Here is a 24,540-nt window from a genome sequence, read left to right on the forward strand (position 1 = left end):
TTTCTAAGACAATGCAATCCCCAAACTGAGAGATCTCCATGAATATCTGCTGACAGAGACATGACCGCCTCCTGGCCCCTTCTTTCTTTACTTGTCTAACCCTGGCAGGAATGCCTCCTCAACCCTACCTTTGGGCTCAGCCTGGCCCCCAGTTCTGGACACTATCTTGACCTAAGGTAAAGAGAAGCATGAGGCCTCAGTATAAGCACAACCAACATGGTGACTGAGACAACTCAGATCTAATCTCTTGGAGGGGAGACAAGACCTCCAGTTCTTTTACCATCTAGTCAATGCTGTAACAACAATGGATTTGGAGTGCTAGCACCTTAAGAAATCACCTGTTTTCACTGCTCCTTGTACTAGTACAGACATAACTGTTCATAGCAAAAACCATAGAAAAATTAGAAGTTGTATTGTGCTTTTTGAACTTCACATTATAAAATTTTATTTCTGCCTTGCTATCTAGTCTTTAGTGGTCGAGTGGCTGCATAGTAGTCCATCAGGTTGATATACCACAATTTAGTTAATCAGCTATTCCGAGACACTTATTTACTTTCAGATTGATGCTAAACAATACTATTATGAACACCTTTTCTCTGAATTTAGAATTACTTTCAAGATTAGATGTTCAGAAATGGAATCAATGAATCAAAGAATAAGAGCTTTAAAAGACTCAATACAGAGTATTTTTTTTTTTACAGGCTTAGCTTTATTTTCATTTGGTCATGTGTGCTTTAAAAAACATACACATGCTTGTAATATACCCAAATTTCAGGAATTAGAAGGTGAAAAGAATATCCTAGGCTTCAGAACAAACAAAGCCAACTCAAAAACTTTTTGTTCAAAATTCAAAGATATTTTGTTTTAAATGATATTTAGGTGTTTTTTGTTTTTTGTTTTAAGAACATTTTAGGGACAAAAACTAAGCTTCTTGTGTTGCTTGAGGCAAGGCCTGGCTTCTCTCTTCCTTGAAGACCTTTTGCAAAATACAGAAGCCATAATCTGCTGGCCTCCATGTTCACCGCCCACCCTGCCCTCTGGAGGGCTACAGGGTATCCAGGATGTGTTCAATCTTGCTGACCAGCTCCTGTCGCTTTCCTGAAATGAGCTTCTTATTCTGGATGTACCTGTCTTTCTTGAGCTTGCCGGCCACCAGCCACTCGGCCTCCACTGCTGACTTCAGGACCAGCTGCTTGACCTGCATGTCCAGTTTTTGCATTTCGCTCACTTTGTCACACAGGTTGGAGCCCTCGGTCTTCAGCCTGGCCTGCAGCAGTGCCACCTCGCTGGTCAAAGCCTTGTGCTCCATCTCCAGGCTCTTCTTGCCACTGTTGAGGACGGACACATCCCGGGACTGTTTGTATCTATTGACTGTCTTGTTAAAGTGATGGTAGAGACCTAGTCTCTTGCTGACCAGGGTCAAGACCTGCTCTATTATGCAAGCCACCTTCATCCTGGCTTCTGCAGCTGGATCCTTTGTGATGGATAAGTCCAGCCTGACATAGATGACGACGGTGAAGAACAGAATGGAGAAGGTGGCCACCAACAGCAGGGGCTCCTGTAGCATGAGCACCTTGCTGAAGGTGTAGTGCACCACGATGTCCTGAATATGCTGTTCCACCAGGTTTTTCTTGTGGGCCACGATCACAGGGCGGCCAAATGTGTCCAGGTAGGTATAGTATAGCTCGTCGGGGGCTCGGCTGATCTCATAGGGACTGTCCACCTGGATGTTCCTGGCTCCTTCAGGGAGGATGATCTTCACAGTCAGAGAGTCTATCACTTGTTTATCAAACACGTGGTCCACAAGCCTCATTTTCAACACATACTGGTCTCCCAAATTATAGAGGTACTCATAGCTTGGGAGGTTGTAGCCAATGATGTAATGAGTCTTCCACCCGCCAAAGAGAGGGAAACGAGGCTTCATTTCCATCTCCACCGAGTCATCCAAAATAAGGAGGTGTCTGGTGTAAATGCTGCCAATCTCATCCCGGTAATAAACATCCTGGGCAGAGGCAGGAAGGATGGTCTTAAAAGAACGGATGGAGGAGATGCCACTATCTATCCATTTGTCATAATCATAACGCGAAAAAGACCCCTTCAGCACAGCCCCCGTGTGCTTCAGGTTCACGTTTTCTTCCACAGCAATATTACCCCAGTGGGAGACCTCGATGACTCGGGTCATGCTGGTGACGGTCAGGAAAGGGCTGTTGTTCTCAGAATGTACTTTAAAACTATCCTGACTATAGGCAGGGATGTCGTTGAAAGGGCCGTAATCCAGGAGATTCTCGTGGCGCATGGGGTTGCCCAATTTGGTATAGCTCTCCACGTTTGGGGAGGCGAGCTTCACATGCATGGTTTGCGTCTTGGTCGGGTAGGGAGAGTAGAAATAATGGTTCCCCTCAAACACCACAAACTGTTTCTGAGACTGGGTGATCTGGATTGGATACGGCTGAATCGCGTGGGTATAAACGGCTTCCACAACGACTGAAACCTCGGCCCCAGGATTAAGAGCAACTGGGAGTTGGGCTGTGAAGAATCTCCCGCTTTTACCGTTAATTTTGGTCTCCTGTACTTCCAGACTGTTGGCTTCCTCATCCACTCCCGTCACCTGCACGCCGAGGTGTGCCAGCTGGGCCTCGAACTCGGGCTCCAGCGCTACCAGGAAGGAGGCAGCGCAGGGCGAGGAGTCACTGCCGGTGTGAGCCAGGACCACCTCGGCTGTCACCTTGGCCAGGTGGCTGCTCAGGTCCACCGTGCGCCTCACCTCTTCGTTGACCAGAGGCGGAGCCTCCGCAGAGGTGCTGCCTGGCTCCAGGGCCCAGGCCGCAAACAGCAGCAGCAACGGCAGCAGGTGGACTGCGGGCGCCTCCATAGCCGTGACCTAGTTGAGCCCTGCCTGCATGTGCGTGCCCTGCGTTCCCCACAGGGCAGTAGCTCATTGGACCACTCAGTTCCCCAAAATGGCGGCGTCCAGGGGCTCAGTTAGTATTTAATGAGGTTAAGTTTTTTTTTTTTTCTTTCTAATAATAGTGTCTGCTTTTTAAATTTATTTTTTAAATTGAAGGATAATTGCTCTACAGAATTTTGTGGTTTTCTGTTATACATCAACAAGAATCAGTGATACATAAAAATGGGTTAGGGTTGAGGTATCTGTAATGACTACATTACTATAAGCAATATGTAAGTAACTATTCCAGTTTTAGCACATCACCTCTATCAGACATGATTATCTAACATTTTTGCTAATTTAGAATGTATAGTAGTATCTCATTAAAATTTTCTTGTACTTCTTCATTCACTGGTGAGTTGGAAGGTTTCCTTTATGCTTGTTACTAACCACATTGCCTCTTGTATATTTTGAAAGCACAAGAATGTTTACTTTAGTGGCCCAGATGTTTGGGTTCCTGCATTTATAAACTGTTCTCCCTTGCTTTGGCTTTATAACCTATTTGCTAATCTCCCTGACACCACTTGATCCATTATTTGTGTGTTGTTTAATCAAAGTCCACAAACTTGGGTAGGGATTAAGACAATGTCACTTGCAGTTTGGGATCCAGTATAAATTCCCTTTTTTTTTTTTTTTTAAAGCTATGTGGCATTAATTGATTCACTTTTTCTCTCAAAGCCTCTTTTCTTACGTGTAGAAAAGAGAAACACCACTTATCTGCTTACCCCACAGTGTTATATGATAACTATAAGCCTTGTAAAAGCAGGGTCAGACAATTTTTTCTGTAAAGGGCCTTACGGTAACAATTTTAGGCTTACAGATCGTATGATCTCTGTTACAACTACTCAACTCTGCCATTGTACCATGAAAATAGTGTAAACAATGATAGTCCGTTAATAAGCATGACTGTAGTCTAGCAAAACATTTTTAGAATAGCAAAACTTAATTTTATATTTATGTATAAACATTTATATCTAAAATATATATATGTGTAAATAAACTATATAACAAACATGTTACAATGTAACATATAACTTACATATTATAATATATAATTACATTTACAAATGTTATATAATTACAATTAAATATGCATATAATTAATTTTATAAAATTTTCATGTATCACAAAATACAGTTCTTTTTTTTTTCCTGCTACTTGCTTTTTTATTTGCTTAAATGATGGGAAATAGGAAACCGTATTGACAGGTACAAGAGTATCCAGTGGAAAGAGAATACAATTTGGAAAACTTTCACCAAGGTTCAAGTTGATTCTGCCATGAATTATCTAATCCCCCTGAGGCTTAGTTTCTTAGCTGAAAATGAGGATAATGAACTTTGAACGAGAACATATACAGTGTGTGCTTTATAAACTTTAAAGTGCTATACAAACTTTAGTTAACAGTATTATTACCTGTCTTATACAACTCCAAACACTAACTTGAATCCTGACCTTCTCAGCCTGATTTGAAATGTGATGCTTGTTGTCTTCAATAGAAGCTCCAAAGCCGTGATTTCCTGCATGAATGGAGACTGAATTCATTGTGAATTCTCCTGGCACCAGCACAAATCTGAAGTATATGGGTTTGAAGTGACAAAGGATAGGATGTTGTTGCAGGGGCTTGTGGGGCTGGCAGCACAAGTAGAAAAATGAGCCCCATCTTCTCTGGCAGTGATATCAACAACCTCTGCATGACACCAAGGTGCCTCTGCATGACACCAAGGCTGCCACCTACTCTGAGCACATCACAAAGCTTCCTGCCGCCTCAGCTCTCAGCCTAGCCAGGCCCTGAAACCCCAGGGATGTCAGATACACACCTCACCCTGGCTCTGTGGAGACTTAGACATCTGGACAAGCATTCTTTCCTTAGGTTCTGATCAATGACTGTTAACCCTGTATCACTTGGTTCATTTTATTCATTTTACTTATGGGGGAATTGAGGCTCATATAGTAAAGGTGGCTTGCACCAAATTATGTAAGCCCTGTCCTTAGCTACTATTAGGAGACTTTGGTGCAAGTTCCTATTCTGCAACTGACTAGCTATGTGACCTTGATTGACTTATCATAGGTGAAAGGTGATTAATTCTATCGTCTATTAAAATTAGCATTTCAATAGCACTTTAGAGTTGATCCACTGTATTCATAATCTAATCCCTACAATAAACATTAAGACAAGGGGTATTGTGGTAATCTACATTTTGTCTAAAAGGAAAGACAAGCTCAGAGAAATTAAGTGATCTGCAGAATTACGCAGCTAATAAATGGCATCTTCTGATTCCAAATAAAATACTTTCTCCACCAAAGCGTATGACTCAAATTCCTCAATAATGAAAAGGAATTAAAGCTTGTCTTAAAAAACTTACATGATATATGTAAAAGTATGCTGAAGTAAAAACTACTCAACCATCAGTTCCTAGCATCTTGAAAATGAAGGCTTCTATTAGTTATCTATTGCTGGGGAGTAAACCACCTCTAAACATAGCCATTTATAACAGTGAACATTTAAGTTCTCATCCAGTTTCAGAGGGTCAGGAATATGGGAGCAGCTTAACTGGGAGACTCTGGCAAAGCTGCATCTCAAGACTTGACTGGCACTGGAATCCTCTTCCAGGCTATCTCCTGTGGTTGGTGGCTGGAGGCCTCTATTCCCCCATGGTGGGGATGGGCAGTGATCTCCATGGGCTGCCTGAGTGTCTTTATGATGTGGCAGCTGGCTTCCCTTGGACTGAGTGATCCAAGAGAGACAGAGAGAATATACCCAAAATGGAAGCTACAGTCTCTTTTTAACCTAATTAAGAGTGACATACCACCACTTTTGCAGTATTCTATTCTCTATGTCCAACCCAAACTCAGCAGGAGAGCATTACACTCATACATGAATATCATGAAGTGAAGATCATGATGATCATTTTGGAGACTGGCTACTATAGGATCCCTTTATAATTCTAAAGTTTCTGTTGACTCCCATGAGATGAATATCATAGTTTTTATATCATCTGTTTTATTAATAAAATATTAAACTACATGAAATTGCCCCAATTTGACTATTTGTGACCCACAAAAAATGGTCATTTCATATGGTTCAGCCTAATTGATAACCTTTGGAAGTAGTTGATGCCAACAGTTCAGTTATGGAGCTGCTATTCTATTCTACATAGTAACTGAAAAACTTATGGGAAGAAACTGATCTAGCTCCTGGAGGTACAATGGTGAATGAGACAGGGAAGATCTTTCCTCATGGACGTAATACTCTTAATGGTTTTCAAACCTGGCTTTTTAGAACTATGAATCCATGAATCCTTGAGACCCACCCTAGACTCACTAAATCAGGAAATGTGAGGTTGAGGCCAAGGATTTACATTTCCTAATGCCCCACAGGTGACTCTGATGCAGCTGAGTCCATGGTCCAGCATTTGGGAACCACTGGTGCATATTTCCATTCTCACCTTCTTCACCTCCCATTTACTCTACAGCCCACAGCAATGGGTTTCCACTTCACCACTTCACAGAAATTGCTCTTGCTTATATCACCATGAACTCTTGAGAGCCAAGTCCATTAACTCTTCTAGACTTCTCTTACTTCCTCCCTGTGGCATGATGTTACTGGCCTCATCTTGCTTCTTAAAATCCCCTCCTCTGGCTTTTAACAACATTCTCTTTTTGTTCTCCTACCTTCACTCTGGTTGCTCCCTTCCAGTGTCCTACTATTGATCCTCTTCCTGTCCCACTGGGTAAGTGGTGCCATTGCTCAGTATTCTGGCTTCAGTCAACCCTCTCACTCTCCAAAGTGTTCCTGGGTGACTTCCTCCATAACCCTGGTTTAAGCAGTCTATATCAATGACTTGAAACCCTGTACACCAGACTTCACTCCCTAGGACTTGTCGGCACACAATACTCAATAGACCCCATGATGTACCCCATTTATTCATGAAGGATGTTAATAAATATATCCTTAGTTAGGATCCAGTGGTCCAGAGCTATTTATTAAGCTATTTTTTTATTGGATTATAACTAAACAATATAATTTAACTCAAACTACATTGTGAACTTCTTGTGGGCAAGAACTAAGTCTTGTTTATTTCTGTGTCCTCACACTATTCAGGACACTTTGAGAATATAACAGAAGAATCAGTTGAAAACTGACTTGTGTCTTGTTTCTCAATACCCACCTCATCAGCAAAGAAATAGAAAAAGTCTATGTTCCTGCCCCAGCAAATTAACCAGCCTTTTGTTTTAGAGAAGTCACCAGATGAGAGCTTCTCTAAAGACGAGTGCTGAACAATATTTTTGTGTTTTAAATTCTGAGACCGAAAGGGAAGAGGGGATGGAAACAATTTATTGAATGCTTAAGGGAAGAGAAGGACAGGGAAGAAGAAAGGGTGGTACAAATATGACTTTCTTTGCACATGTGTATATGTGTGTGCATATGCATATTATCTCTGCATATGAAGATTATATATATAGTATATGTATATATGTGTATAGAATATATTATTCTATAGCACGTATACAAAGACCACATTGTTGTTGTTCAGTCCCTAAGTCATGTCCGACTCTTTGTGACCCCATAGACTGTAGCACGCCAGGGTTACTTGTCCTTCATTATCTCCCAGACTTTGCTCAAATTCATGTCCATTGACTTGGTGATGCTATCTAACCATCTCGCCCTCTGTTGTCCCTTTCTCTTCCTGCCTGCAATCTTTCCCAGAATCAAAGTCTTCTCCAATGAGTCAGCTCTTCGCATTAGGTGGCCAAAGTATTAGAGCTTCAGCTTTAGTATTAGTCCATCCAGTGAATATTCAGTATTGATTTTCTTTAGGGTTGACTGGTTTGATCTCACAGTCCAAGGGACTCTCAAGAGTTTTTTCCAGCACCACAGTTTGAAACCATCAATTCTTCAGTGCTCAGCCTTCTTTATGGTCCAACTCTCACATCCATATATGACTACTGGAAAAACCATAGCTTTGACTATGTGGACCTTTGTCGGCAAAGTGATGTCTTTGTTTTTTAATACTCTGTCTAGATTTATCATAGCTTTCCTTCCAAGGAGCAAGTATCTTTTAATTTCATGGCTGCAGTCACTGTCTGCAATTATTTTGGAGCCCAAGAAAATAAAATCTGTCACTGCTTCCACTTTTCCCCCTTCTATTTGCCATGAAGTGATGGGACTGGATGCCATGATCTTAGTTTTTTGAATGTTGAGTTTTAAGCCAGCTTTTTCACTCTCCTCTTTTACCTTCAAAAGGCTCTTTAGTTCCTCTTCACTTTCTGCCACTAGAGTGGTTTCATCTGCATATCTGAGGTTGTTGATTTTTCTCCCAGAAATCTTAATTCAAAAGTCAGGCTTAAACTGAAGAAAGTAAGGAAAACCACTAGGTCATTCAGGTATGACCTAAATCAAATCCATTATTATATGGTAGAGGTGATGAATAGATTCAAAGGATCATATCTGGTAGACAGAGTGTCTGAAGAACTACGGACAGAGCTTCATAACACTGTACAGGAAGCAGTGACCAAAACCATCCCAAAGAAAAATAAATGCAAGAAGGCAAAGTAGTTGTCTGAGGAGGCTTTACAAACAGCTGAGGAAAGAAGAGAAGCAAAAAGCAAGGGAGAAAAGGAAAGATATACCCAACTGAATTCAGAGTTCTAGAGAATAGCAAGGAGAGATAAGAAGGCCTTCTTAATTGAACAGAGTAAAAAGTAGAGGAAAACAATAGCATAGGAAAGACTAGAGATCTCTTCAAGAAAATTGGAGATATCAAGGGAACATTTCATGCAAGGATGGGCACAATAAAGGACGGAAATGGTAAGGACCTAACAGAAGCAGAAGAGAATAAGAAGAGGTGGCAAGAATACACAGAAGAACTATACAAAGAAAGCTTTGTTGTTGTTCAGTTACAGTGGCCACAGGACTGGAAAAGGTCAGTTTTCATTCCAATCCCAAAGAAGGGCAATGCCAAAGAATGTTCAAACTACCACACAATTGCATTCATTTCGTATGCCAGCAAAGTGATGGTCAAAATCCTTCAAGCTAGGCTTCAACAGTATGTGAACCAAGAACTTTCAGATGCACAAGCTGGGTGTCAAAGAGGCAGAGAAACTAGAGATCAAATTGCCAACATTCGTTGGTTCGTAGAGAAAGCTAGGGAGTTCCAGAAAAACATCTGCTTCATTGACTACACTAAAGTCTTTGTGTGGATCACAACAAACTGTGGAAGATTCTTAAAGAGATGGGAGTACCAGAGAAACCTGAGAAACTGGTATGCAGGTCAAGAAGCAACAGTTAGAACCTTACGTGGGACAACTCACTGGTTCAAAATTGGGAAAGGAGCACATCAAGGCTGTATATTGTCACCCTGTTTATTTAACCTATATGCAGAGTACATCATGTGAAGATCATATATATATATATAAAACACAATGCTTCACATGATTATTATGTAAAGTAAATGAACTAATGTAAATAAAACACTGAGCATGTATCTGGTACATAGTAATGAAGCATTCTGCTCTCTCCAAAATCCTACTTGCTTAAGCAAATACAAAATTACAGAGCATTTCCATTTGAGTCAGACCTAATTGTTAAGCCTAACATTAGGCCAGAGAGAGTAACTGCACTCTTGAAATTGTATACATAATTTGTACAAAGATGCATATGTTTTTCTGAGGATAAAAGCCATAATTTTCATGAGATACACAAAGGAGTCCTTGTCTCCAAAAATTTCCAGAATGCCTAGGAATCAAGTGCTGGTCAACATTGCAACAATTGTTACCATTCTTACTTATTCTTAAACATACTACTTTCCCAATCAAGATATGCATCAGTGACTCAAAGATCCTCCTTTTAAGATTAGTGGAATCTTCATTCATTCATGCCTGTACTCATGAATTCATTTATGCAATAAGCAATCATTTGTACTGACTCTACATTTAACATTGCTAAGCCCAGGGTACAGAGACACACAGACTGTAAGATCATTCAAAAGACAACTACCTAAACTGTGATGAAGGCTTAAAGTGACCAAAGATTTGAAAAAGGAACATCCCAGCAGCTTAGCAGCAATAGCTTCAAAATCTGCTACTGTCAACAGCAAGAAAAATTGTTCTAAGGCAGGGAGATCACTCAGTAGTAGGGAGCAGAAGTGTAACAGAGAATGTTTTCTCTCTAACTGGGCAGAAGCTAAGGAAAGACAATCTCCCAACACGCCACCCCATCCACCCCAATCCCTGCCTCTTTTAGCTTTATTGAACTGAAAACTTTCCTTTATGTTCTTTTTTTTTCCTTTAGCTTAGTGTGAATTGTGGTCTCTTTAAATCTTTGAAGTGGGAAAGTCCCTAATCTACAGATACAGCATACAAATTAGGTCTAATCTTGAAAATATCCAATGTCAAGAGTCTTACTAATTTGAGAGGTCCATTCTATATTGAATGGGCCTAATTATTAGTTGTTTCTTCCTTGAGCTAAAATTTGCTCTAATTTTCACCTCAAAGTCCTAATTCCATCTTCTGGGATAATACGTGTCTTCCATAGCAATATTTTTAGTTAATGGCTTATAAAATAAATTTTGGAATTATATCCAGTATTATAATCAATGCAATTGAATAGGATAGGATAGGCTAATAGAAGAGTAGAATAGAAAATAATAGAATTATAGCATGTGAGAGAGACAGGTTTTGTTTTTCAAGGTATTTCAATTGTTTATAGATTTATGTAAATGTGTACCAGGTTTGATATTAAATGTCTTTCTTACTATGGGTTGCCACTGAAAAGTTTGGAAAATACCAGTTCCTTCAGGTTAAGACAGCTGTGTCATGGACCCCTGTCTTCTGTTCTTCAGATTCACTGTCCCAGTATTCTTTAATAGTCCTCATTTGTCTTTGTTTCGAGTCTCTTCCCTACCATGGTCTAGCTTCTCTGACAAGACTCCCTCTTGAATGTTCCGCTTGAAATGGAAGGCACAGAACCTCTCAGATAGGACAGGACTGGGAGTCGTGCAGACAATACTCACCTTGGGGCAGGAAGACAGGCGGGAGTTCTCCCTACTACAGTGCTTGCTAAGTTCTCAGATGCCTTCAGCAGTGGAGCACCAGGGTCATTGATCCTATCACCAGAAAGCTTCCAAAAAGGTGTTTGTGGGAGACTTGAATTCAAAACTATATGATGCACAGCTGCTCTACCAGGTTTCAGTGCAGTGCCAAGAGAGAAAGAAGACCACCATCCTGTGCACTCCAGGCCCACTCACACTTATTAACTCACTCAATCTGTGGGCTATGCCGTATCATTTCACCTCACTTTACAATAAGAAAACTGAGGCTCAGAGATACAAATAAAAAAACTTGATGTATTTTAGGACTGTTATAAAACTTGCAGTAAATGGTCATCAGACAACCTATAGTGTGCTATACATCACAATGGTGGTAGCTCTCACTTAAATAGCATTTCATTGTTTTCAAGGCACTCTCATATCACCAGTCCAATCATCCAGGGGTATGTGCAGGACTCATGATAGAACTTCTGTCTTCCAGATGAGAACATGGGTCCAGGGAGATTATGTTAGTTGTCTAAGACTGCACAGCTAGAAGGTGGTACAACTACCTGTAACTCAAGAGCCAACTCTAAATCCAATGCTATTTTCACGGGCCTCTCTGCCTAATGCTGACAGTTTTACTCAGACCTACTGAAGCAAATGCTCTTTATTTTCCCGGGTCTGGAAATTTACAAAGAGATTCTAGGATGCTAATGCTTTATCCGGCTATCCTGTTATGGCCAAGACGGCATGAGCGTTTGTGATTCTAGAATAAGATGGATTCTTCCCATAAATGGCCAACAAGTTTGGGCCAAGTTGTAAACATTATTTACATCAATCTCAGACAGTAGGTGAATCTGGTCAGGGTGCCAGGGAATATATGAGAAAATCAGGCAGCATTAATCTCTGTAGCATGTGTGAGGGAATAAAGACCCCCTTGACTGATGGTTGGCTTGATATGTCTGAAGAGGATTAAGTTTGGCTGTGACAGAAATGGCTGGGGAGCCAAAGTGAAGAGAACTCGATGAGGTATGGCCTTCAAAGTTTAAACTTCTAATCTCCATGGACCAGAGTGACTTCGTAAGGAATTCAAGAAGAACGCAACTCGCTCAACATATAATAGGATCCTGAAATCCTAAGAATGTTTGCCTGAGGCCAGAAAAAGGAAAGAAGTGTACTGGTGCCCACTGTGGGGTGAAGTCTCAGACAGACTGTGGCAATGCTGTTTTGATAACTCAGTGCTATGGAGGTATTGCGGGCTTGATGACATTTGCAGGGGTTGACACCCACCCAAACTCATCTTCTAAACGAAGAGCTTAATAGATAGAAGCAGCAGCTAACATATCCTTGCATTCACCCAAACTAACAGACTGGCAAAGTCAAGCCCAGCAATAAATGGAATTTAATCTCTGGTATTTAACCCTAAATACCATCACTGGATTTCTGAGGTGATTCTCTGACTGTGCCCCCCTCCCTACCCAATCCCTGCTCACAGGTTTTTCTTCTTTTAGGGGTTTGTATTTTGATAATAAGCTCTACTTGCATTTGTAAAATATAAAAGAGTGAACTTCCAGATGGACTTCTTAAAGTGCAATCCAAACATGAGGGAAATAAGAAATCCAAAAGTCAAAGGCGAGTGGGAGGTTTTCTTCTCCCCCAAATCTCTGGGGAGTCCGATTCATTCAACATATTCACATTCTAGTTTCATTTCCATTTTCTATAATAAGAGATGAAGATGTAATATGTCAATGTTGATGTATCAGAGAGATGATGAATTCCAGGCTAAAACACAGCGACATCTGCTTGGAAACGAGATGGAAGAAATTAAGATGCTTACCATGATTATTTTCCTCCCGAGCAAATTTATAGTATCTTTGGTCTCAAGGGCAGAAATTCCAGACAGATTAGCTTTTCATCTCCTAGGTAACTCTCTGAACTGCATAGCTATAGAAATTCATTGCTTTAACACTGGGTGTCCTTATTAGGGAAATATCTTAAATTCTGTGCCAACAAAGAAACTCATTGACTACTAAGCAATAGTCCTGAAAATATTTATGACGTGGATTACACACAGGTGCTCCAAATAGAACAAAAGCTGGGGTTATTCACCACTTGGACTAACTGGGGAAATTATTTACACCTAGCACAGTACATTTTATGCTTTTAGTACATATTTTTTCTGGGCTATATGTCCTCATATTCTTGGGATGGTAAATTTGCTTTAGTACCAGAGGGGACTGGTAAATGTAAATAGAGCTATATAAATAATAGGTGCTAGAGTACTAGAATTGTCTGTACTATGTATACTCATTCATAACTTATTCAGCTAAAATGTATCCAGTCTCTACTACATGCCTGTGTTCAGCACTGGAGATGTAAAGATAAATACAATATGACCACTGCCTAGTTCAAAATTTGTTCTATTTATTCCTTTCAAACATCTTAGGAAGCTGCGCAGGCATAAGCATGTCCATTTCATAGATGAGGAAGCTGAGGCTGGGGGAGGTCACATACCAGGAATTACCAAAGTCAAGACCGGTACTCCAACATTTTTTATTTAAGTTCAGCGCTCTGCCCACTCCCTTACACACTGGCATGATTAAGATGAGACCCAAAGGGGATTTGGATGACCCAAGGGCAACCATTCAGTGTCTGAGGACACCAAAGCTGGCTTTTGACCCAGTATTAACATCCCAATATATTCCTTTTGCACTTTTTAATCCAGATGTTTAGCAACATGTAGATATACCTTTGGTCTCAATCAAGACTAAGCAATACTTTGCAGGACTTACCAAAATGCTCATTGAAAACTATTCTCTTCTAATTGCATTTTGAAATGATCCAGTAGGGTTTGGACATTTTTGAAGCAGTTTCTCTGAATTTAAGCAACAAGAGTTGTAAAATGTTCCCCAAAATATTGCTTGGCATGAAAACCTCTTTCAATGCAAATGAGCCATTGGTAAAAGGAATTTGTTAAGAGAGACAGGAATTGGGGTGAAGCTCATTAGCCACTTGGTTGCCAGGGAAGCGAAGCTGCCAGAGGAGACTGGATTGGAGATGAACATGGGGTGGGGTGGGGCGTGGGTGTGTGTGGGCTGAGTGCACGGGTCATTTGCAGTCAATAAGGGCCAAAGAGGACATTTTTACACCCTTACTAGGTACAACTTATTATTATTATTTTTTTAATACTGGCAGAATCAATATGTGGCTACTCCAAAATAATGGTGGTGAAATGAAAACAGCACAACAAAATGGAAATGATATGGGGGTCAGAAAAACCTAGATTTGAGGATTCCCTCACCTGTTAGTTGTGTGACTTTGGGCAATATTTGAATTTCTCTGAGTTTCCATTTCCTCATCTCCAAAATGAAGACAATCCTACCTCATAGGATAAATATGATGAAGGATTTGAAAGCACTTATTAAACAGTATATAAATCAAGTTTTACTTTTCTGTTTACAAAAAAATTCAAATGCAGATCCAGTGAATATCTCTCTATGTGCAAATATTATTCACTAATACACTCTGTCTTCCAGCTGCCCCAGCCTTGGTCATACTTGCTGTGGATATTTCCTATGACTGTACGTTCAAGAGTGCCTTTTGTGGATACTTCCTAAGGCTTCAGTTTGGTCACAGCCTGAAAATGTTACATCTCTGATTTGGGAAAGCAAGGCCTGTGATTAGTCTTCCAAGCACAATTATACCAAAGGCCACACACAGACTACGTTCAGATGTCTGATGGCCATCTTGAGTTTGGTTCTTGATTTCTAAGCTCTCCAGCTTGTTCCTTCACCAGTTCCTAACATCTCAGTAAATAGCAACTCTGTTCACTCAGTTGTTCAGCTCATCTCTTCTGTCTACTCCCCATTAATGTCCAATCTGTCCCTTAGAAGTACTGTCACTTCTATCTTGAAATACATTATGAATACAACCTCTTATTGCCTCCCCACCAGCGCCACCCTACTCCAACCCACAAATTTCTCTTGTCTGGAACACTGTCAATCTTCACTGGTCTTTCCACTCGTACCTCTTTACAGTCTATTATTCTTATAGCAACCAGAACAACGCTTAAAAGATATAACTTAGGCCAATCAAGAGACCTTCAATAGTTTCCTATCTCATTCAGAATATGGATGAAATCTTAACCATGGCCTATAAGACCCCTGCTGAGCTGACCTGTCTTCCTACTACCTCTCAACTTCATTTCCTTCCATCTACTCACTTAATCCCACCACTCTGGTGCTCTAGGCCACCAATTACCCTCTTGCTTCAGAAAAAATTGTGCTTGTCATTCCCCTTGCATGGATCATTTTTATATCAGATATTCACATTTCATTTCTCCACTTTACCCAAGATTTTGCAACAAACATCATTTCTTCAGAGAAATGATCACCTGGTCTCCTGATCACTTCTGATGTTTGTTATTCTTAGCACTGACATATTATGTTATGTTATACCATATTATATTATGTAACACCATATTGTATTATATTATTGTTTACTGTTTGTCTCTCCACTGGTATATAAGCCCCACAGGGGTAGGCACTTGATCTCTTTCATTTGTTACCGTATCTCCAGCATTTAGATTAAATCCTCTCATTGTAGATGCTTTCAGTGGCTTTATGACACATCCTTGAACCTACCAGGAGACCAGAACTGCCTTTCAGCTGGGGAAACACTTAATCCAGCTTGGTTGAAGGGATAATCAAGGGTTTAGAGAGAACCATGTATCAACCAAAAGGTATTCTGCCTGGAGCTGAGGAATAAGGAGGAGCGATAAAAGAGCACAGTAGTTCCAGCTAACAGGAGTTAAATTACTTGCCCAAAGTTATAGACAGAATATATTCAATAAGAAACTGAGATCTGAACCAAAGGGACTCAGAACATGCCACTCCAAGATATGCATTTTGGCATACCGATTATTTTGAGATGAAGGCACATGCCAGAAGGGTTCTCTGACTTCCCCTCTGTGACATGAAAACAGCTTATAAAACTTCCTATAAGCAAGGTGACCTCCCTGCACCAGGAAGAGAACATTCTTATCACCAGGTAAATTGACACCAAAATGGATCTGTACACACAAATCAGCTAAAATAATCCTTATATTCCATTAGTTTCTCCAATATATTTCCTAGTCACTTTTCCATGATCCTCCGCCCCTAGAAACTTAAATGCCTTTTCCTTTGTCTTGTCACTTTTCCACAAATTTATCATTCTTTGTTTAAAAGGGTATGAGTTCTCAGTCCTAAGAGCTTCTTATCACCTTCAGAGGTCCAACTCACCTACATCTGGGGGCTACTGCAGAAAGGTTCAATTCAGTTTAAATGCATTAGGGAGGCAGCACTGCTTCTCTTGTAGCTCAGTCAGTAAAGAATCTGTCTGCAATGCAGGAGACCCGGGTTCAATTCCTGGGTCAGGAATATCCCCTGGAGAAGGAAATGGGGAAGGCTCCCATATACATGTAAAAATATTAAATACAATTTGTATGCTTTTCTCCTGTTAACCTATTTCATGAAAGTTTAATTCTCAGGTCCAGTCACAGAACCTAATAGGGTAAAGGAGAAGTTCATCTCCTATGGAACAATACTGTAAACAAACCATGGTGGTAGTTCAGTTGCTAAGTCGTGTCTGACTCTTGCAACCCCATGGACTGTAGCCTGCTAGGCTCCTCTGTCAATGGGATTCTCCAGGCAAGAATACTGGAGTGCATTGCCATTTCCTTCTTCAGGGGATCTTCCTGGCCCAGGAATCGAACCCCGGTCTCCTGCATTGCAGACAGATTCTTTACCGACTGAGCTACGAGGGAAGCAGTGCTGCCTCCCTAATGCATTTAAACTGAATTGAACCTTTCTGCAGTAGCCCCCAGATGTAAGTGAGTTGGACCTCTGAGTTAGTTCCTGGAGTATGAAAGGGCACCATAGAATTTCTAGAGCTGATAATCAGGGACAACGAGCCAGGACCTCAATGACCACTCCAGGAACCTCTGGTGGCTTTCACCTCTGACGCTCAGGAAGCTGTGAGAGGCATAGCCTCCTCTCAGACCCTAGAAGGGTCTCCCAAATGAAGACTTCATTTCTTCTCCCTGAACTGGTCCAGCCTGAACTGGTATCATGGAATTCACCCAGAGAAAAGGTGAACTTTAGCTTGATTAATGACTGTGAAACTCATTGGGTTTCGGTTCCTAGGGACTGCTTCTTTCCTCTAATTCTCTTGAAATCTCTCAGCTATGGAAGCTGGTCACCAGGAAAATGTTTGTAAATATCCCTCTAGGGGGCTGTCCCCTGTGCTGGAGACAATGCCCTGACTCTAGAGTCTTACCAGATCCTCTGAAGTCTGCAGAGGAGATGGGCCAACGTTTGTCCAACATTATCTAAGGAAGGAGACATTTTCAAGCAGGTACCACTCTGCCTTGATAAAGGCACTTCTCCCCTGTCTCGTGACAGGCTGGTCCAGTCCCTTCTGTATCTCCCAAATCCTAGTGCACTCTGAAGTGAACTGTCTTCACCAGCGACAGAACAAGGGAAAATCCTTATCATGACATTTTGATCCCATACAAATATCAGTTCTTACAATCTCCAAAATTCTCTCACAATGCTCTGCACAGGCATTACCAATAACCAGTTATTCTTCTCTCCAGAGCCTGCTGAGAGAGAAAGCTATTTTACTGAAGATTGTTTCTTTGACATTCACGCTCCAACAAGGATAGTCTCTTCTGGGCCTAATTTGACTTCTTTATGTGCCAAGAGGAAACTTTCCATCTGAAGGGTAGGCATTCAGATAACTGAAGAGCATTTAGGAGGTACTTTATAATTTCCTTGAATTTCCTAGAATGTTTGGAGAATAATGTGTATTGATTAGCTGTCTCTTTCAAAATGTTTAGCATTCTCCTACCCTCCCCCTCCCCTTTTTTAAAGGGAATTAACAGTAAAGAGAGAAAATAAAAAGAATATACCGACTCACTCATCCATGTTTTCTGACTAAAAGGGGTGTGAATTAAAATTCCACGAAATGTAACGGAGTCCATGCAAGGACATTGGAAGCCAAGCAGTTATTCCTGATAAATTTGGAATTGAGGTTATGAAAATAAGAGAGATGGCAGTGACTCCTTGACACCATGTCACAATATGAATCTGACACCAGGATGGCCAGCATGACTAAATGATGACTTTAGGAGTCGAGGGTTGAGATGGGGGATATGTAACCTTCAGCTGCCCAGTACAAAGGGAAGTGGAGATCTGATCATGCCACAGACGTAGTACGTGTCATTCACCATACAAGTGTATGACACTCCTAGGGCAATGTTCTCATAGAGATTCTGCTTCCAACCAATGAACTGGCGCGCACACACACACACACACACACACACACAAAATTACAGCTATGACCAATGATGTCACATAATAGCAAAACAAGCATATTGGAGGGTTTTTTGGTTTGTTTGTTTGTTTGTTTTACTATAGTACCCTCTGCCGGCGGCTGCGACCGGCGCACATAGCGTGGCCGAGGGGAACTACCCTACCTCCGAGGTCAGGGGTGGCGGCCGGGAGGAGCAACCCCACCTCCAAGGAGCGCTGTCTGCACAGGCACCAGAGGGCCTAGAGGAACTATTCCACGTTCAAGGTCAGAAGGGGCAGTGGTGAGGAGATACCCCTTGTCCAAGGTAAGGAGCAGTGGCTGCGCTTTGCTGGAGCAGCTGTGAAGAGATACCCCATGTCTAAGGTAAGAGAAACCCAAGTGAGACGGTAGGTGTTGCAAGAGGGCATCAGAGGGCAGATGAAACACTGAAACCATACTCACAGAAAACTAGTCAATCTAATCACACTAGGACCACAGCCTTGTCTAACTCAATGAAACTAAGCCATGCCCATGCCCTACGGGTGGCCCCCACCCAAGACAGGTGGGTCATGGTGAAGAGGTCTGACAGAATGTGGTCCACTGGAGAAGGGAATGGCAAACCACTTCAGTGTTCTTGCCTTGAGAACCCCATGAACAGTATGAAAAGGCAAAATGATAGGACACTGAAAGAGGAACTCCCCAGGTCAGTAGGAGCCCAATATGCTACTGGAGATCAGCGGAGAAATAACTCCAGAAAGAATGAAGGGATGGAGCCAAAGCAAAAACAATACCCAGTTGTGGATGTGACTGGTGACAGAAGCAAGGTCCGATGCTGTAAAGAGCAATATTGCATAGGAACCTGGAATGTCAGGTCCATGAATCAAGGCAAATTGGAAGTGGTCAAACAGGAGATGGCAAGAGTGAACGTCGACATTCTAGGAATCAGCGAACTAAAATGGACTGGAATGGGTGAATTTAACTCAGATGACCATTATATCTATTACTGCGGGCAGGAATCCCTCAGAAGAAATGGAGTAGCCATCATGGTTAACAAAAGAGTCCGAAACGCAGTACTTGGATGCAATCTCAAAAACGACAGAATGATCTCTGTTCATTTCCAAGGCAAACCATTCAATATCACAGTAATCCAAGTCTATGCCCCAACCAGTAATGCTGAAGAAGCTGAAGCTGAACGGTTCTATGAAGACCTACAAGACCTTTTAGAACTAACACCCAAAAAAGATGTCCTTTTCATTATAGGGGACTGGAATGCAAAAGTAGGAAGTCAAGAAACCACCTGGAGTAACAGGCAATTTTGACCTTGGAATACAGAATGAAGCAGGGCAAAGACTAACAGAGTTTTGCCAAGAAAATGCACTGGTCATAGCAAACACCCTCTTCCAACAACACAAGAGAAGACTCTACACATGGACATCACCAGATGGTCAACACCAAAATCAGATTGATTATATTCTTTGCAGCCAAAGATGGAGAAGCTCTATACAGTCAACAAAAACAAGACCAGGAGTTGACTGTGGCTCAGATCATGAACTCCTTATTGCCAAATTCAGACTTAAATTGAAGAAAGTAGAGAAAACTATTAGACCATTCAGGTATGACCTAAATCAAATCCCTTATGATTATACAGTGGAAGTGAGAAATAGAGTTAAGGGACTAGATCTGATAGATAGAGTGCCTGATGAACTATGGAATGAGGTTCGTGACATTGTACAGGAGACAGGGATCAAGACCATCCCCATGGAAAAGAAATGCAAAAAAGCAAAATGGCTGTCTGGGGAGGCCTTACAAATAGCTGTGAAAAGAAGAGAAGCAAAAAGCAAAGGAGAAAAGGAAAGATATAAGCATCTGAATGCAGAGTTCCAAAGAATAGCAAGAAGAGATAAGAAAGCCTACCTCAGTGATCAATGCAAAGAATTAGAGGAAAACAACAGAATGGGAAAGACTAGAGATTTCTTCAAGAAAATTAGAGATACCAAGGGAACATTTCATGCAAAGATGGGCTCGATAAAGGACAGAAATGGTATGGACCTAACAGAAGCAGAAGATATTAAGAAGAGGTGGCAAGAATACACAGAAGAACTGTACAAAAAAGATCTTCACGACCAAGACAATCACGATGGTGTGATCACTGACCTAGAGCCAGACATCCTGGAATGTGAAGTCAAGTGGGCTTAGAAAGCATCACTACGAACAAAGCTAGTGGAGGTGATGGAATTCCAGTTGAGCTAGTTCAAATCCTGAAAGATGATGCTGTGAAAGTGCTGCACTCAATATGCCAGCAAATTTGGAAAACTCAGCAGTGGCCACAGGATTGGAAAAGGTCAGTTTTCATTCCAATCCCAAAGAAAGGCAATGCCAAAGAATGCTCAAACTACCGGAAACTGCACTCATCTCACATGCTAGTAAAGTAATGCTCAAAATTCTCCAAGCCAGGCTTCAGCAATACATGAACCATCAACTTCCAGGTGTTCAAGCTGGTTTTAGAAAAGGCAGGGGAACCAGAGACCAAATTGCCAACATCTGCTGGATCATCGAAAAAGCAAGACAGTTCCAGAAAAACATCTACTTCTGCTTTATTTACTATGCCAAAGACTTTGACTGTGTGGATCACAATAAACTGTGGAAAATTCTGAAAGAGATGGGAATACCAGACCACCTGACTTGCCTCTTGAGAAATTTGTATGCAGGTCAGGAAGCAACAGTTAGAACTGGACATGGAACAACAGACTGGTTCCAAATAGGAAAAGGAGTACGTCAAGGCTTGTATATTGTCACCCTGTTTATTTAACTTATATGTAGAGTACATCATGAGAAATGCAGGGCTGGAAGAAGCACAAGCTGGAATCAAGATTGGCGGGAGAAATATCAATAACCTCAGATATGCAGATGACACCATCCTTATGGCAGAAAGTGAAGAGGAACTAAAAAGCCTCTTGATGAAAGTGAAAGTGGAGAGTGAAAAAGTTGGCTTAAAACTCAACATTCAGAAAACGAAGATCATGGCATCTGGTCACCCCATGGGCAATAGATGGGGAAACAGTGGAAACAGTGTCAGACTTTATTTTTTTGGGCTCCAAAATCACTGCAGATGGGGACTGCAGCCATGAAGTTAAAAGACGCTTACTCCTTGGAAGGAAAGTTATGACCAACCTAGATAGCATATTCAAAAGCAGAGACATTACTTTGCCAACAAAGGTCCATCTAGTCAAGGCTATGGTTTTTCCAGTGGTCATGTATGGATGTGAGGGTTGGAGTGTGAAGAAAGCTGAGTGCTGAAGAATTGATGCTTTTGAACTGTGGTGTTGGAGAAGACTCTTGAGAGTCCCTTGGACTACAAGGAGATCCAACCAGTCCATTCTGAAGGAGATCAGCCCCGGGATTTCTTTGGAAGGAATGATACTAAAGCTGAAACTCCAGTACTTTGGCCACCTCATGCGAAGAGTTGACTCATTGGTAAAGACTCCGATGCTGGGAGGGATTGGGAGCAGGAGGAGAAGGGGACGACAAAGGATGAGATGGCTGGATGGCATCACCAACTCGATGGACATGAGTGTGAGTGAACTCTGGGAGTTGGTGAAGGACAGGGAGGCGTGGCGTGCTGCGATTCAGGGGGTCACAAAGAGTCGGACACGACTGAGCGACTGAACTGAACTGAACTGAACCCTATTTGCAGGGCTTCTGAATTTTTGTTTTTCTTTCAGCCTAGGCCTTACCTTGTCACCCCAGGGGATTGACATTTTAGCATAGCAAAGACCACCCACTCTTGACACATCAGTGAGCCATGGTTGAAGCTTTGCTAGTGGAAAGAACATCTGATTTAGAGATAGGAGACCTGGGCTGTACTCCTGATTGTTGCAGCTAGCTGGGTAACTTTGCACAAATCACCTAATTTTCTTAGGACTGTTGCTACATCTATAGAATTCAAAATCTGGAAAATTTAAAGGACTAATCTTATGAAGGAGGTATTATCATCTCCTTGTTACAGGTTGAGGAAACTGTGGCCATGCAATTAATAAGGAAAAGAACCAAGGCAATGTAAGATTTTTCAGATTATGTTTTCAGTGTCTGTCTACACAATGATTTCCTGAGCTGCTCTTGATCATGAAGGAAGAGGAGTGGCCAGGAAGGGATGTTAGCGGAGAGGGGAAAGAATGGCAGTGAAGCTATGCTTAAACACTCAAAACTCAAGTTCACTCATGTGCTTGTCCCTCAGAGATACCCTCTGGCTTCTAATATGAGGAAAAGACCAGTCCCTAAATCTCTGAGTACCAACACAAGTGGACATGTTGCACAAGTAGAAACAAAGGCCTGGAGTCCTACTTTAAATGCATTTTACATTTAATGTAGTTAACACACAGTACATTAAAAGTTTCACATTAAACTTCTTCCAGTGAGCCTAGTTTCAAGTGTGAGGTGGCAAAAAATAACAGCTCCTGAAACCATTTTCTCTTTTTTTCAAGGTGTCCTTTAGGGAAGTTGGAGTTACAACAAAGGAAGTAAAACAGAACCTTTGCTTTGGTCTTCTTTCCAGCTTTCCTATCAGCCTCAGGCTCACTCTCAGTGCCAGCTATAGCCCCACCTCCTTTCCTCTGACAAGTCTTGGCTGCAGCCTCACCCTGGCTGTCTCCAGAGTCAAGGGACCTCTTCAACCTTCCCCCTGAAAGCACTAGGAACCTCTCCTCCTCAGCATATCACATGCTTGTCCTTCTTCCATTAAATTTGGGTAATTATTGGTTATGTGTCTGTCTTCCTGAGAGACTCTGAGCTTCCTGAAGACAGTGGCTATGCCTGCTTGTTCACTCCTAAGCCCATGGAGCCAAGGGCAGTGCCCGGCACAAGGCGGTAGGTGTTGGCTGAGCCACACCCTCATTAGTTTCCCCTTCCTCCCCAGGGTCTGAGTCACTTACCACCAAGAGCTATTTGCAGAGCACACACGACGTGTGGCATGGTGTTGAGTGATGTGGAACCCGGGAACTCATCTCCACTCCTGGAGTGAGCTGGCACTGAGCCAAGAGGCAACCACCATGGTGGCATCTCAGAAACAATACGGCATCTTGTAGTCAGGACAGCCTGCTTTGAACTTCATTTTCCCCATCTGTAAAACAGGAATAGAAACACCTCAGACGCTTACCTCACAGAGTTGTTCTGAGGATCACATGAATAAACAATGAAAGAGGTCTCTGTGTCGTGCAGCATCTCACTGTCAATGTCGGGTTTTTATAAGCGGCATGAGAGGTGGGTGACTTTTCTTAACCCCTACAGCAGAGCTCTCTTGTGGCTCCTTTTAGCACATCCTCCCCTCCAATTTCCTCTCAGGTGTATGGTCCCAGAGCTCTCATGGCCTAACCCCTTATTTCACAGATGGGGAAACTGCAACCCAGAATGGGGAAGGGACCTGCCTCAAATCTCACGTGGGGTCAGAGGCAGAGCCAGGACTAGAACCTGGGCATTTGGTGTCCTCTCCACCCATTCACCCTTGGCTGTCTCCTTCCCATGTCTCCTTGAGTCAGTTTCCATACCCCGAGATGGCTCCTTCTGCCCCTTTTGAAGCCACTGCTACCCTCACTACATAGACTACAGATACACAAAGGTGCTGGCTCAATTGTTTGTTAAATATGAGTTTAGTTGGATGAATAGTTGTTAGAGGTCCTAAAATAGTTTGGCATGGGCCTACTTGGTCCTTAACACCCCTCCCATTTTCAATTCATTATTTTAACGAGGCACCTTACCAGCATCCCCTCTCTCTCTCTCCCTGTAAAAATGAACACGTTTTTCCTCTATAGAAGAGAATTTTAGATTCATTGCATGCTGGGGGAGAGAAGAGTCTAGCAGATCAAAGCCCACATCTGTGGAGCTGAAGTCCGAACAGGGAGAGGGGACCATAAAGGAGGAAGGGTAAATGGTGTGACAACTATAGCACCGGCAGTAATAGCACCCATGCACTGTGCTTTCTATAGCAGTGCTGTGCTGAGCCCTTAGCCTGTGTTATCTTAGTTCTAACAACAGACGATAAAAGGGTACACTGTGTTGAATAGTATCCCCCCAAATTCATGTCCACTTGGAATCTCAGAATGTGATCTTATTGGGAAGTAGGGCCCTTATAGACGTAATTAGCTAAGATGAGGTCATTCTGTAAAAGAAGAGAAAACAGAGACCCAGACACACAGGAAGAACCACATATGACTACGGAGGCAGAGCTTGGAGTGA

General features: G+C 41.9%; 1 protein-coding gene and 1 long non-coding RNA gene across 3 annotated transcripts in view; both read right to left on the minus strand.

The window, feature by feature from the left end:
- LOC138988884 (uncharacterized) overlaps positions 1 to 24,540 on the minus strand; it is a 486,353-nt gene that overhangs the window by 148,391 nt on the left and 313,422 nt on the right. For both annotated transcript variants that reach the window (XR_011465111.1, XR_011465110.1), the window contains one exon: positions 23,241 to 23,428. This is a non-coding gene — a long non-coding RNA (uncharacterized lncRNA). The remainder of the gene's footprint in view (positions 1 to 23,240; positions 23,429 to 24,540) is intronic.
- Positions 1,046 to 2,872, minus strand: LOC102281711 (dolichyl-diphosphooligosaccharide--protein glycosyltransferase subunit 1). Its single transcript, XM_005897025.2, has one exon. It carries the CDS (start codon positions 2,870 to 2,872, stop codon positions 1,046 to 1,048), a length of 1,827 nt encoding a protein of 608 aa, XP_005897087.2.

Source organism: Bos mutus, chromosome 8 (genome assembly GCF_027580195.1).
Source record: "Bos mutus isolate GX-2022 chromosome 8, NWIPB_WYAK_1.1, whole genome shotgun sequence".
In the NCBI taxonomy this organism is placed as follows: domain Eukaryota; kingdom Metazoa; phylum Chordata; class Mammalia; order Artiodactyla; family Bovidae; genus Bos; species Bos mutus.

Bases quoted from the DNA above. Each gene is read 5' to 3' on its own strand.
- LOC102281711 (XM_005897025.2), bottom strand. From the start codon at position 2,872: ATGGAGGCGCCCGCAGTCCACCTGCTGCCGTTGCTGCTGCTGTTTGCG.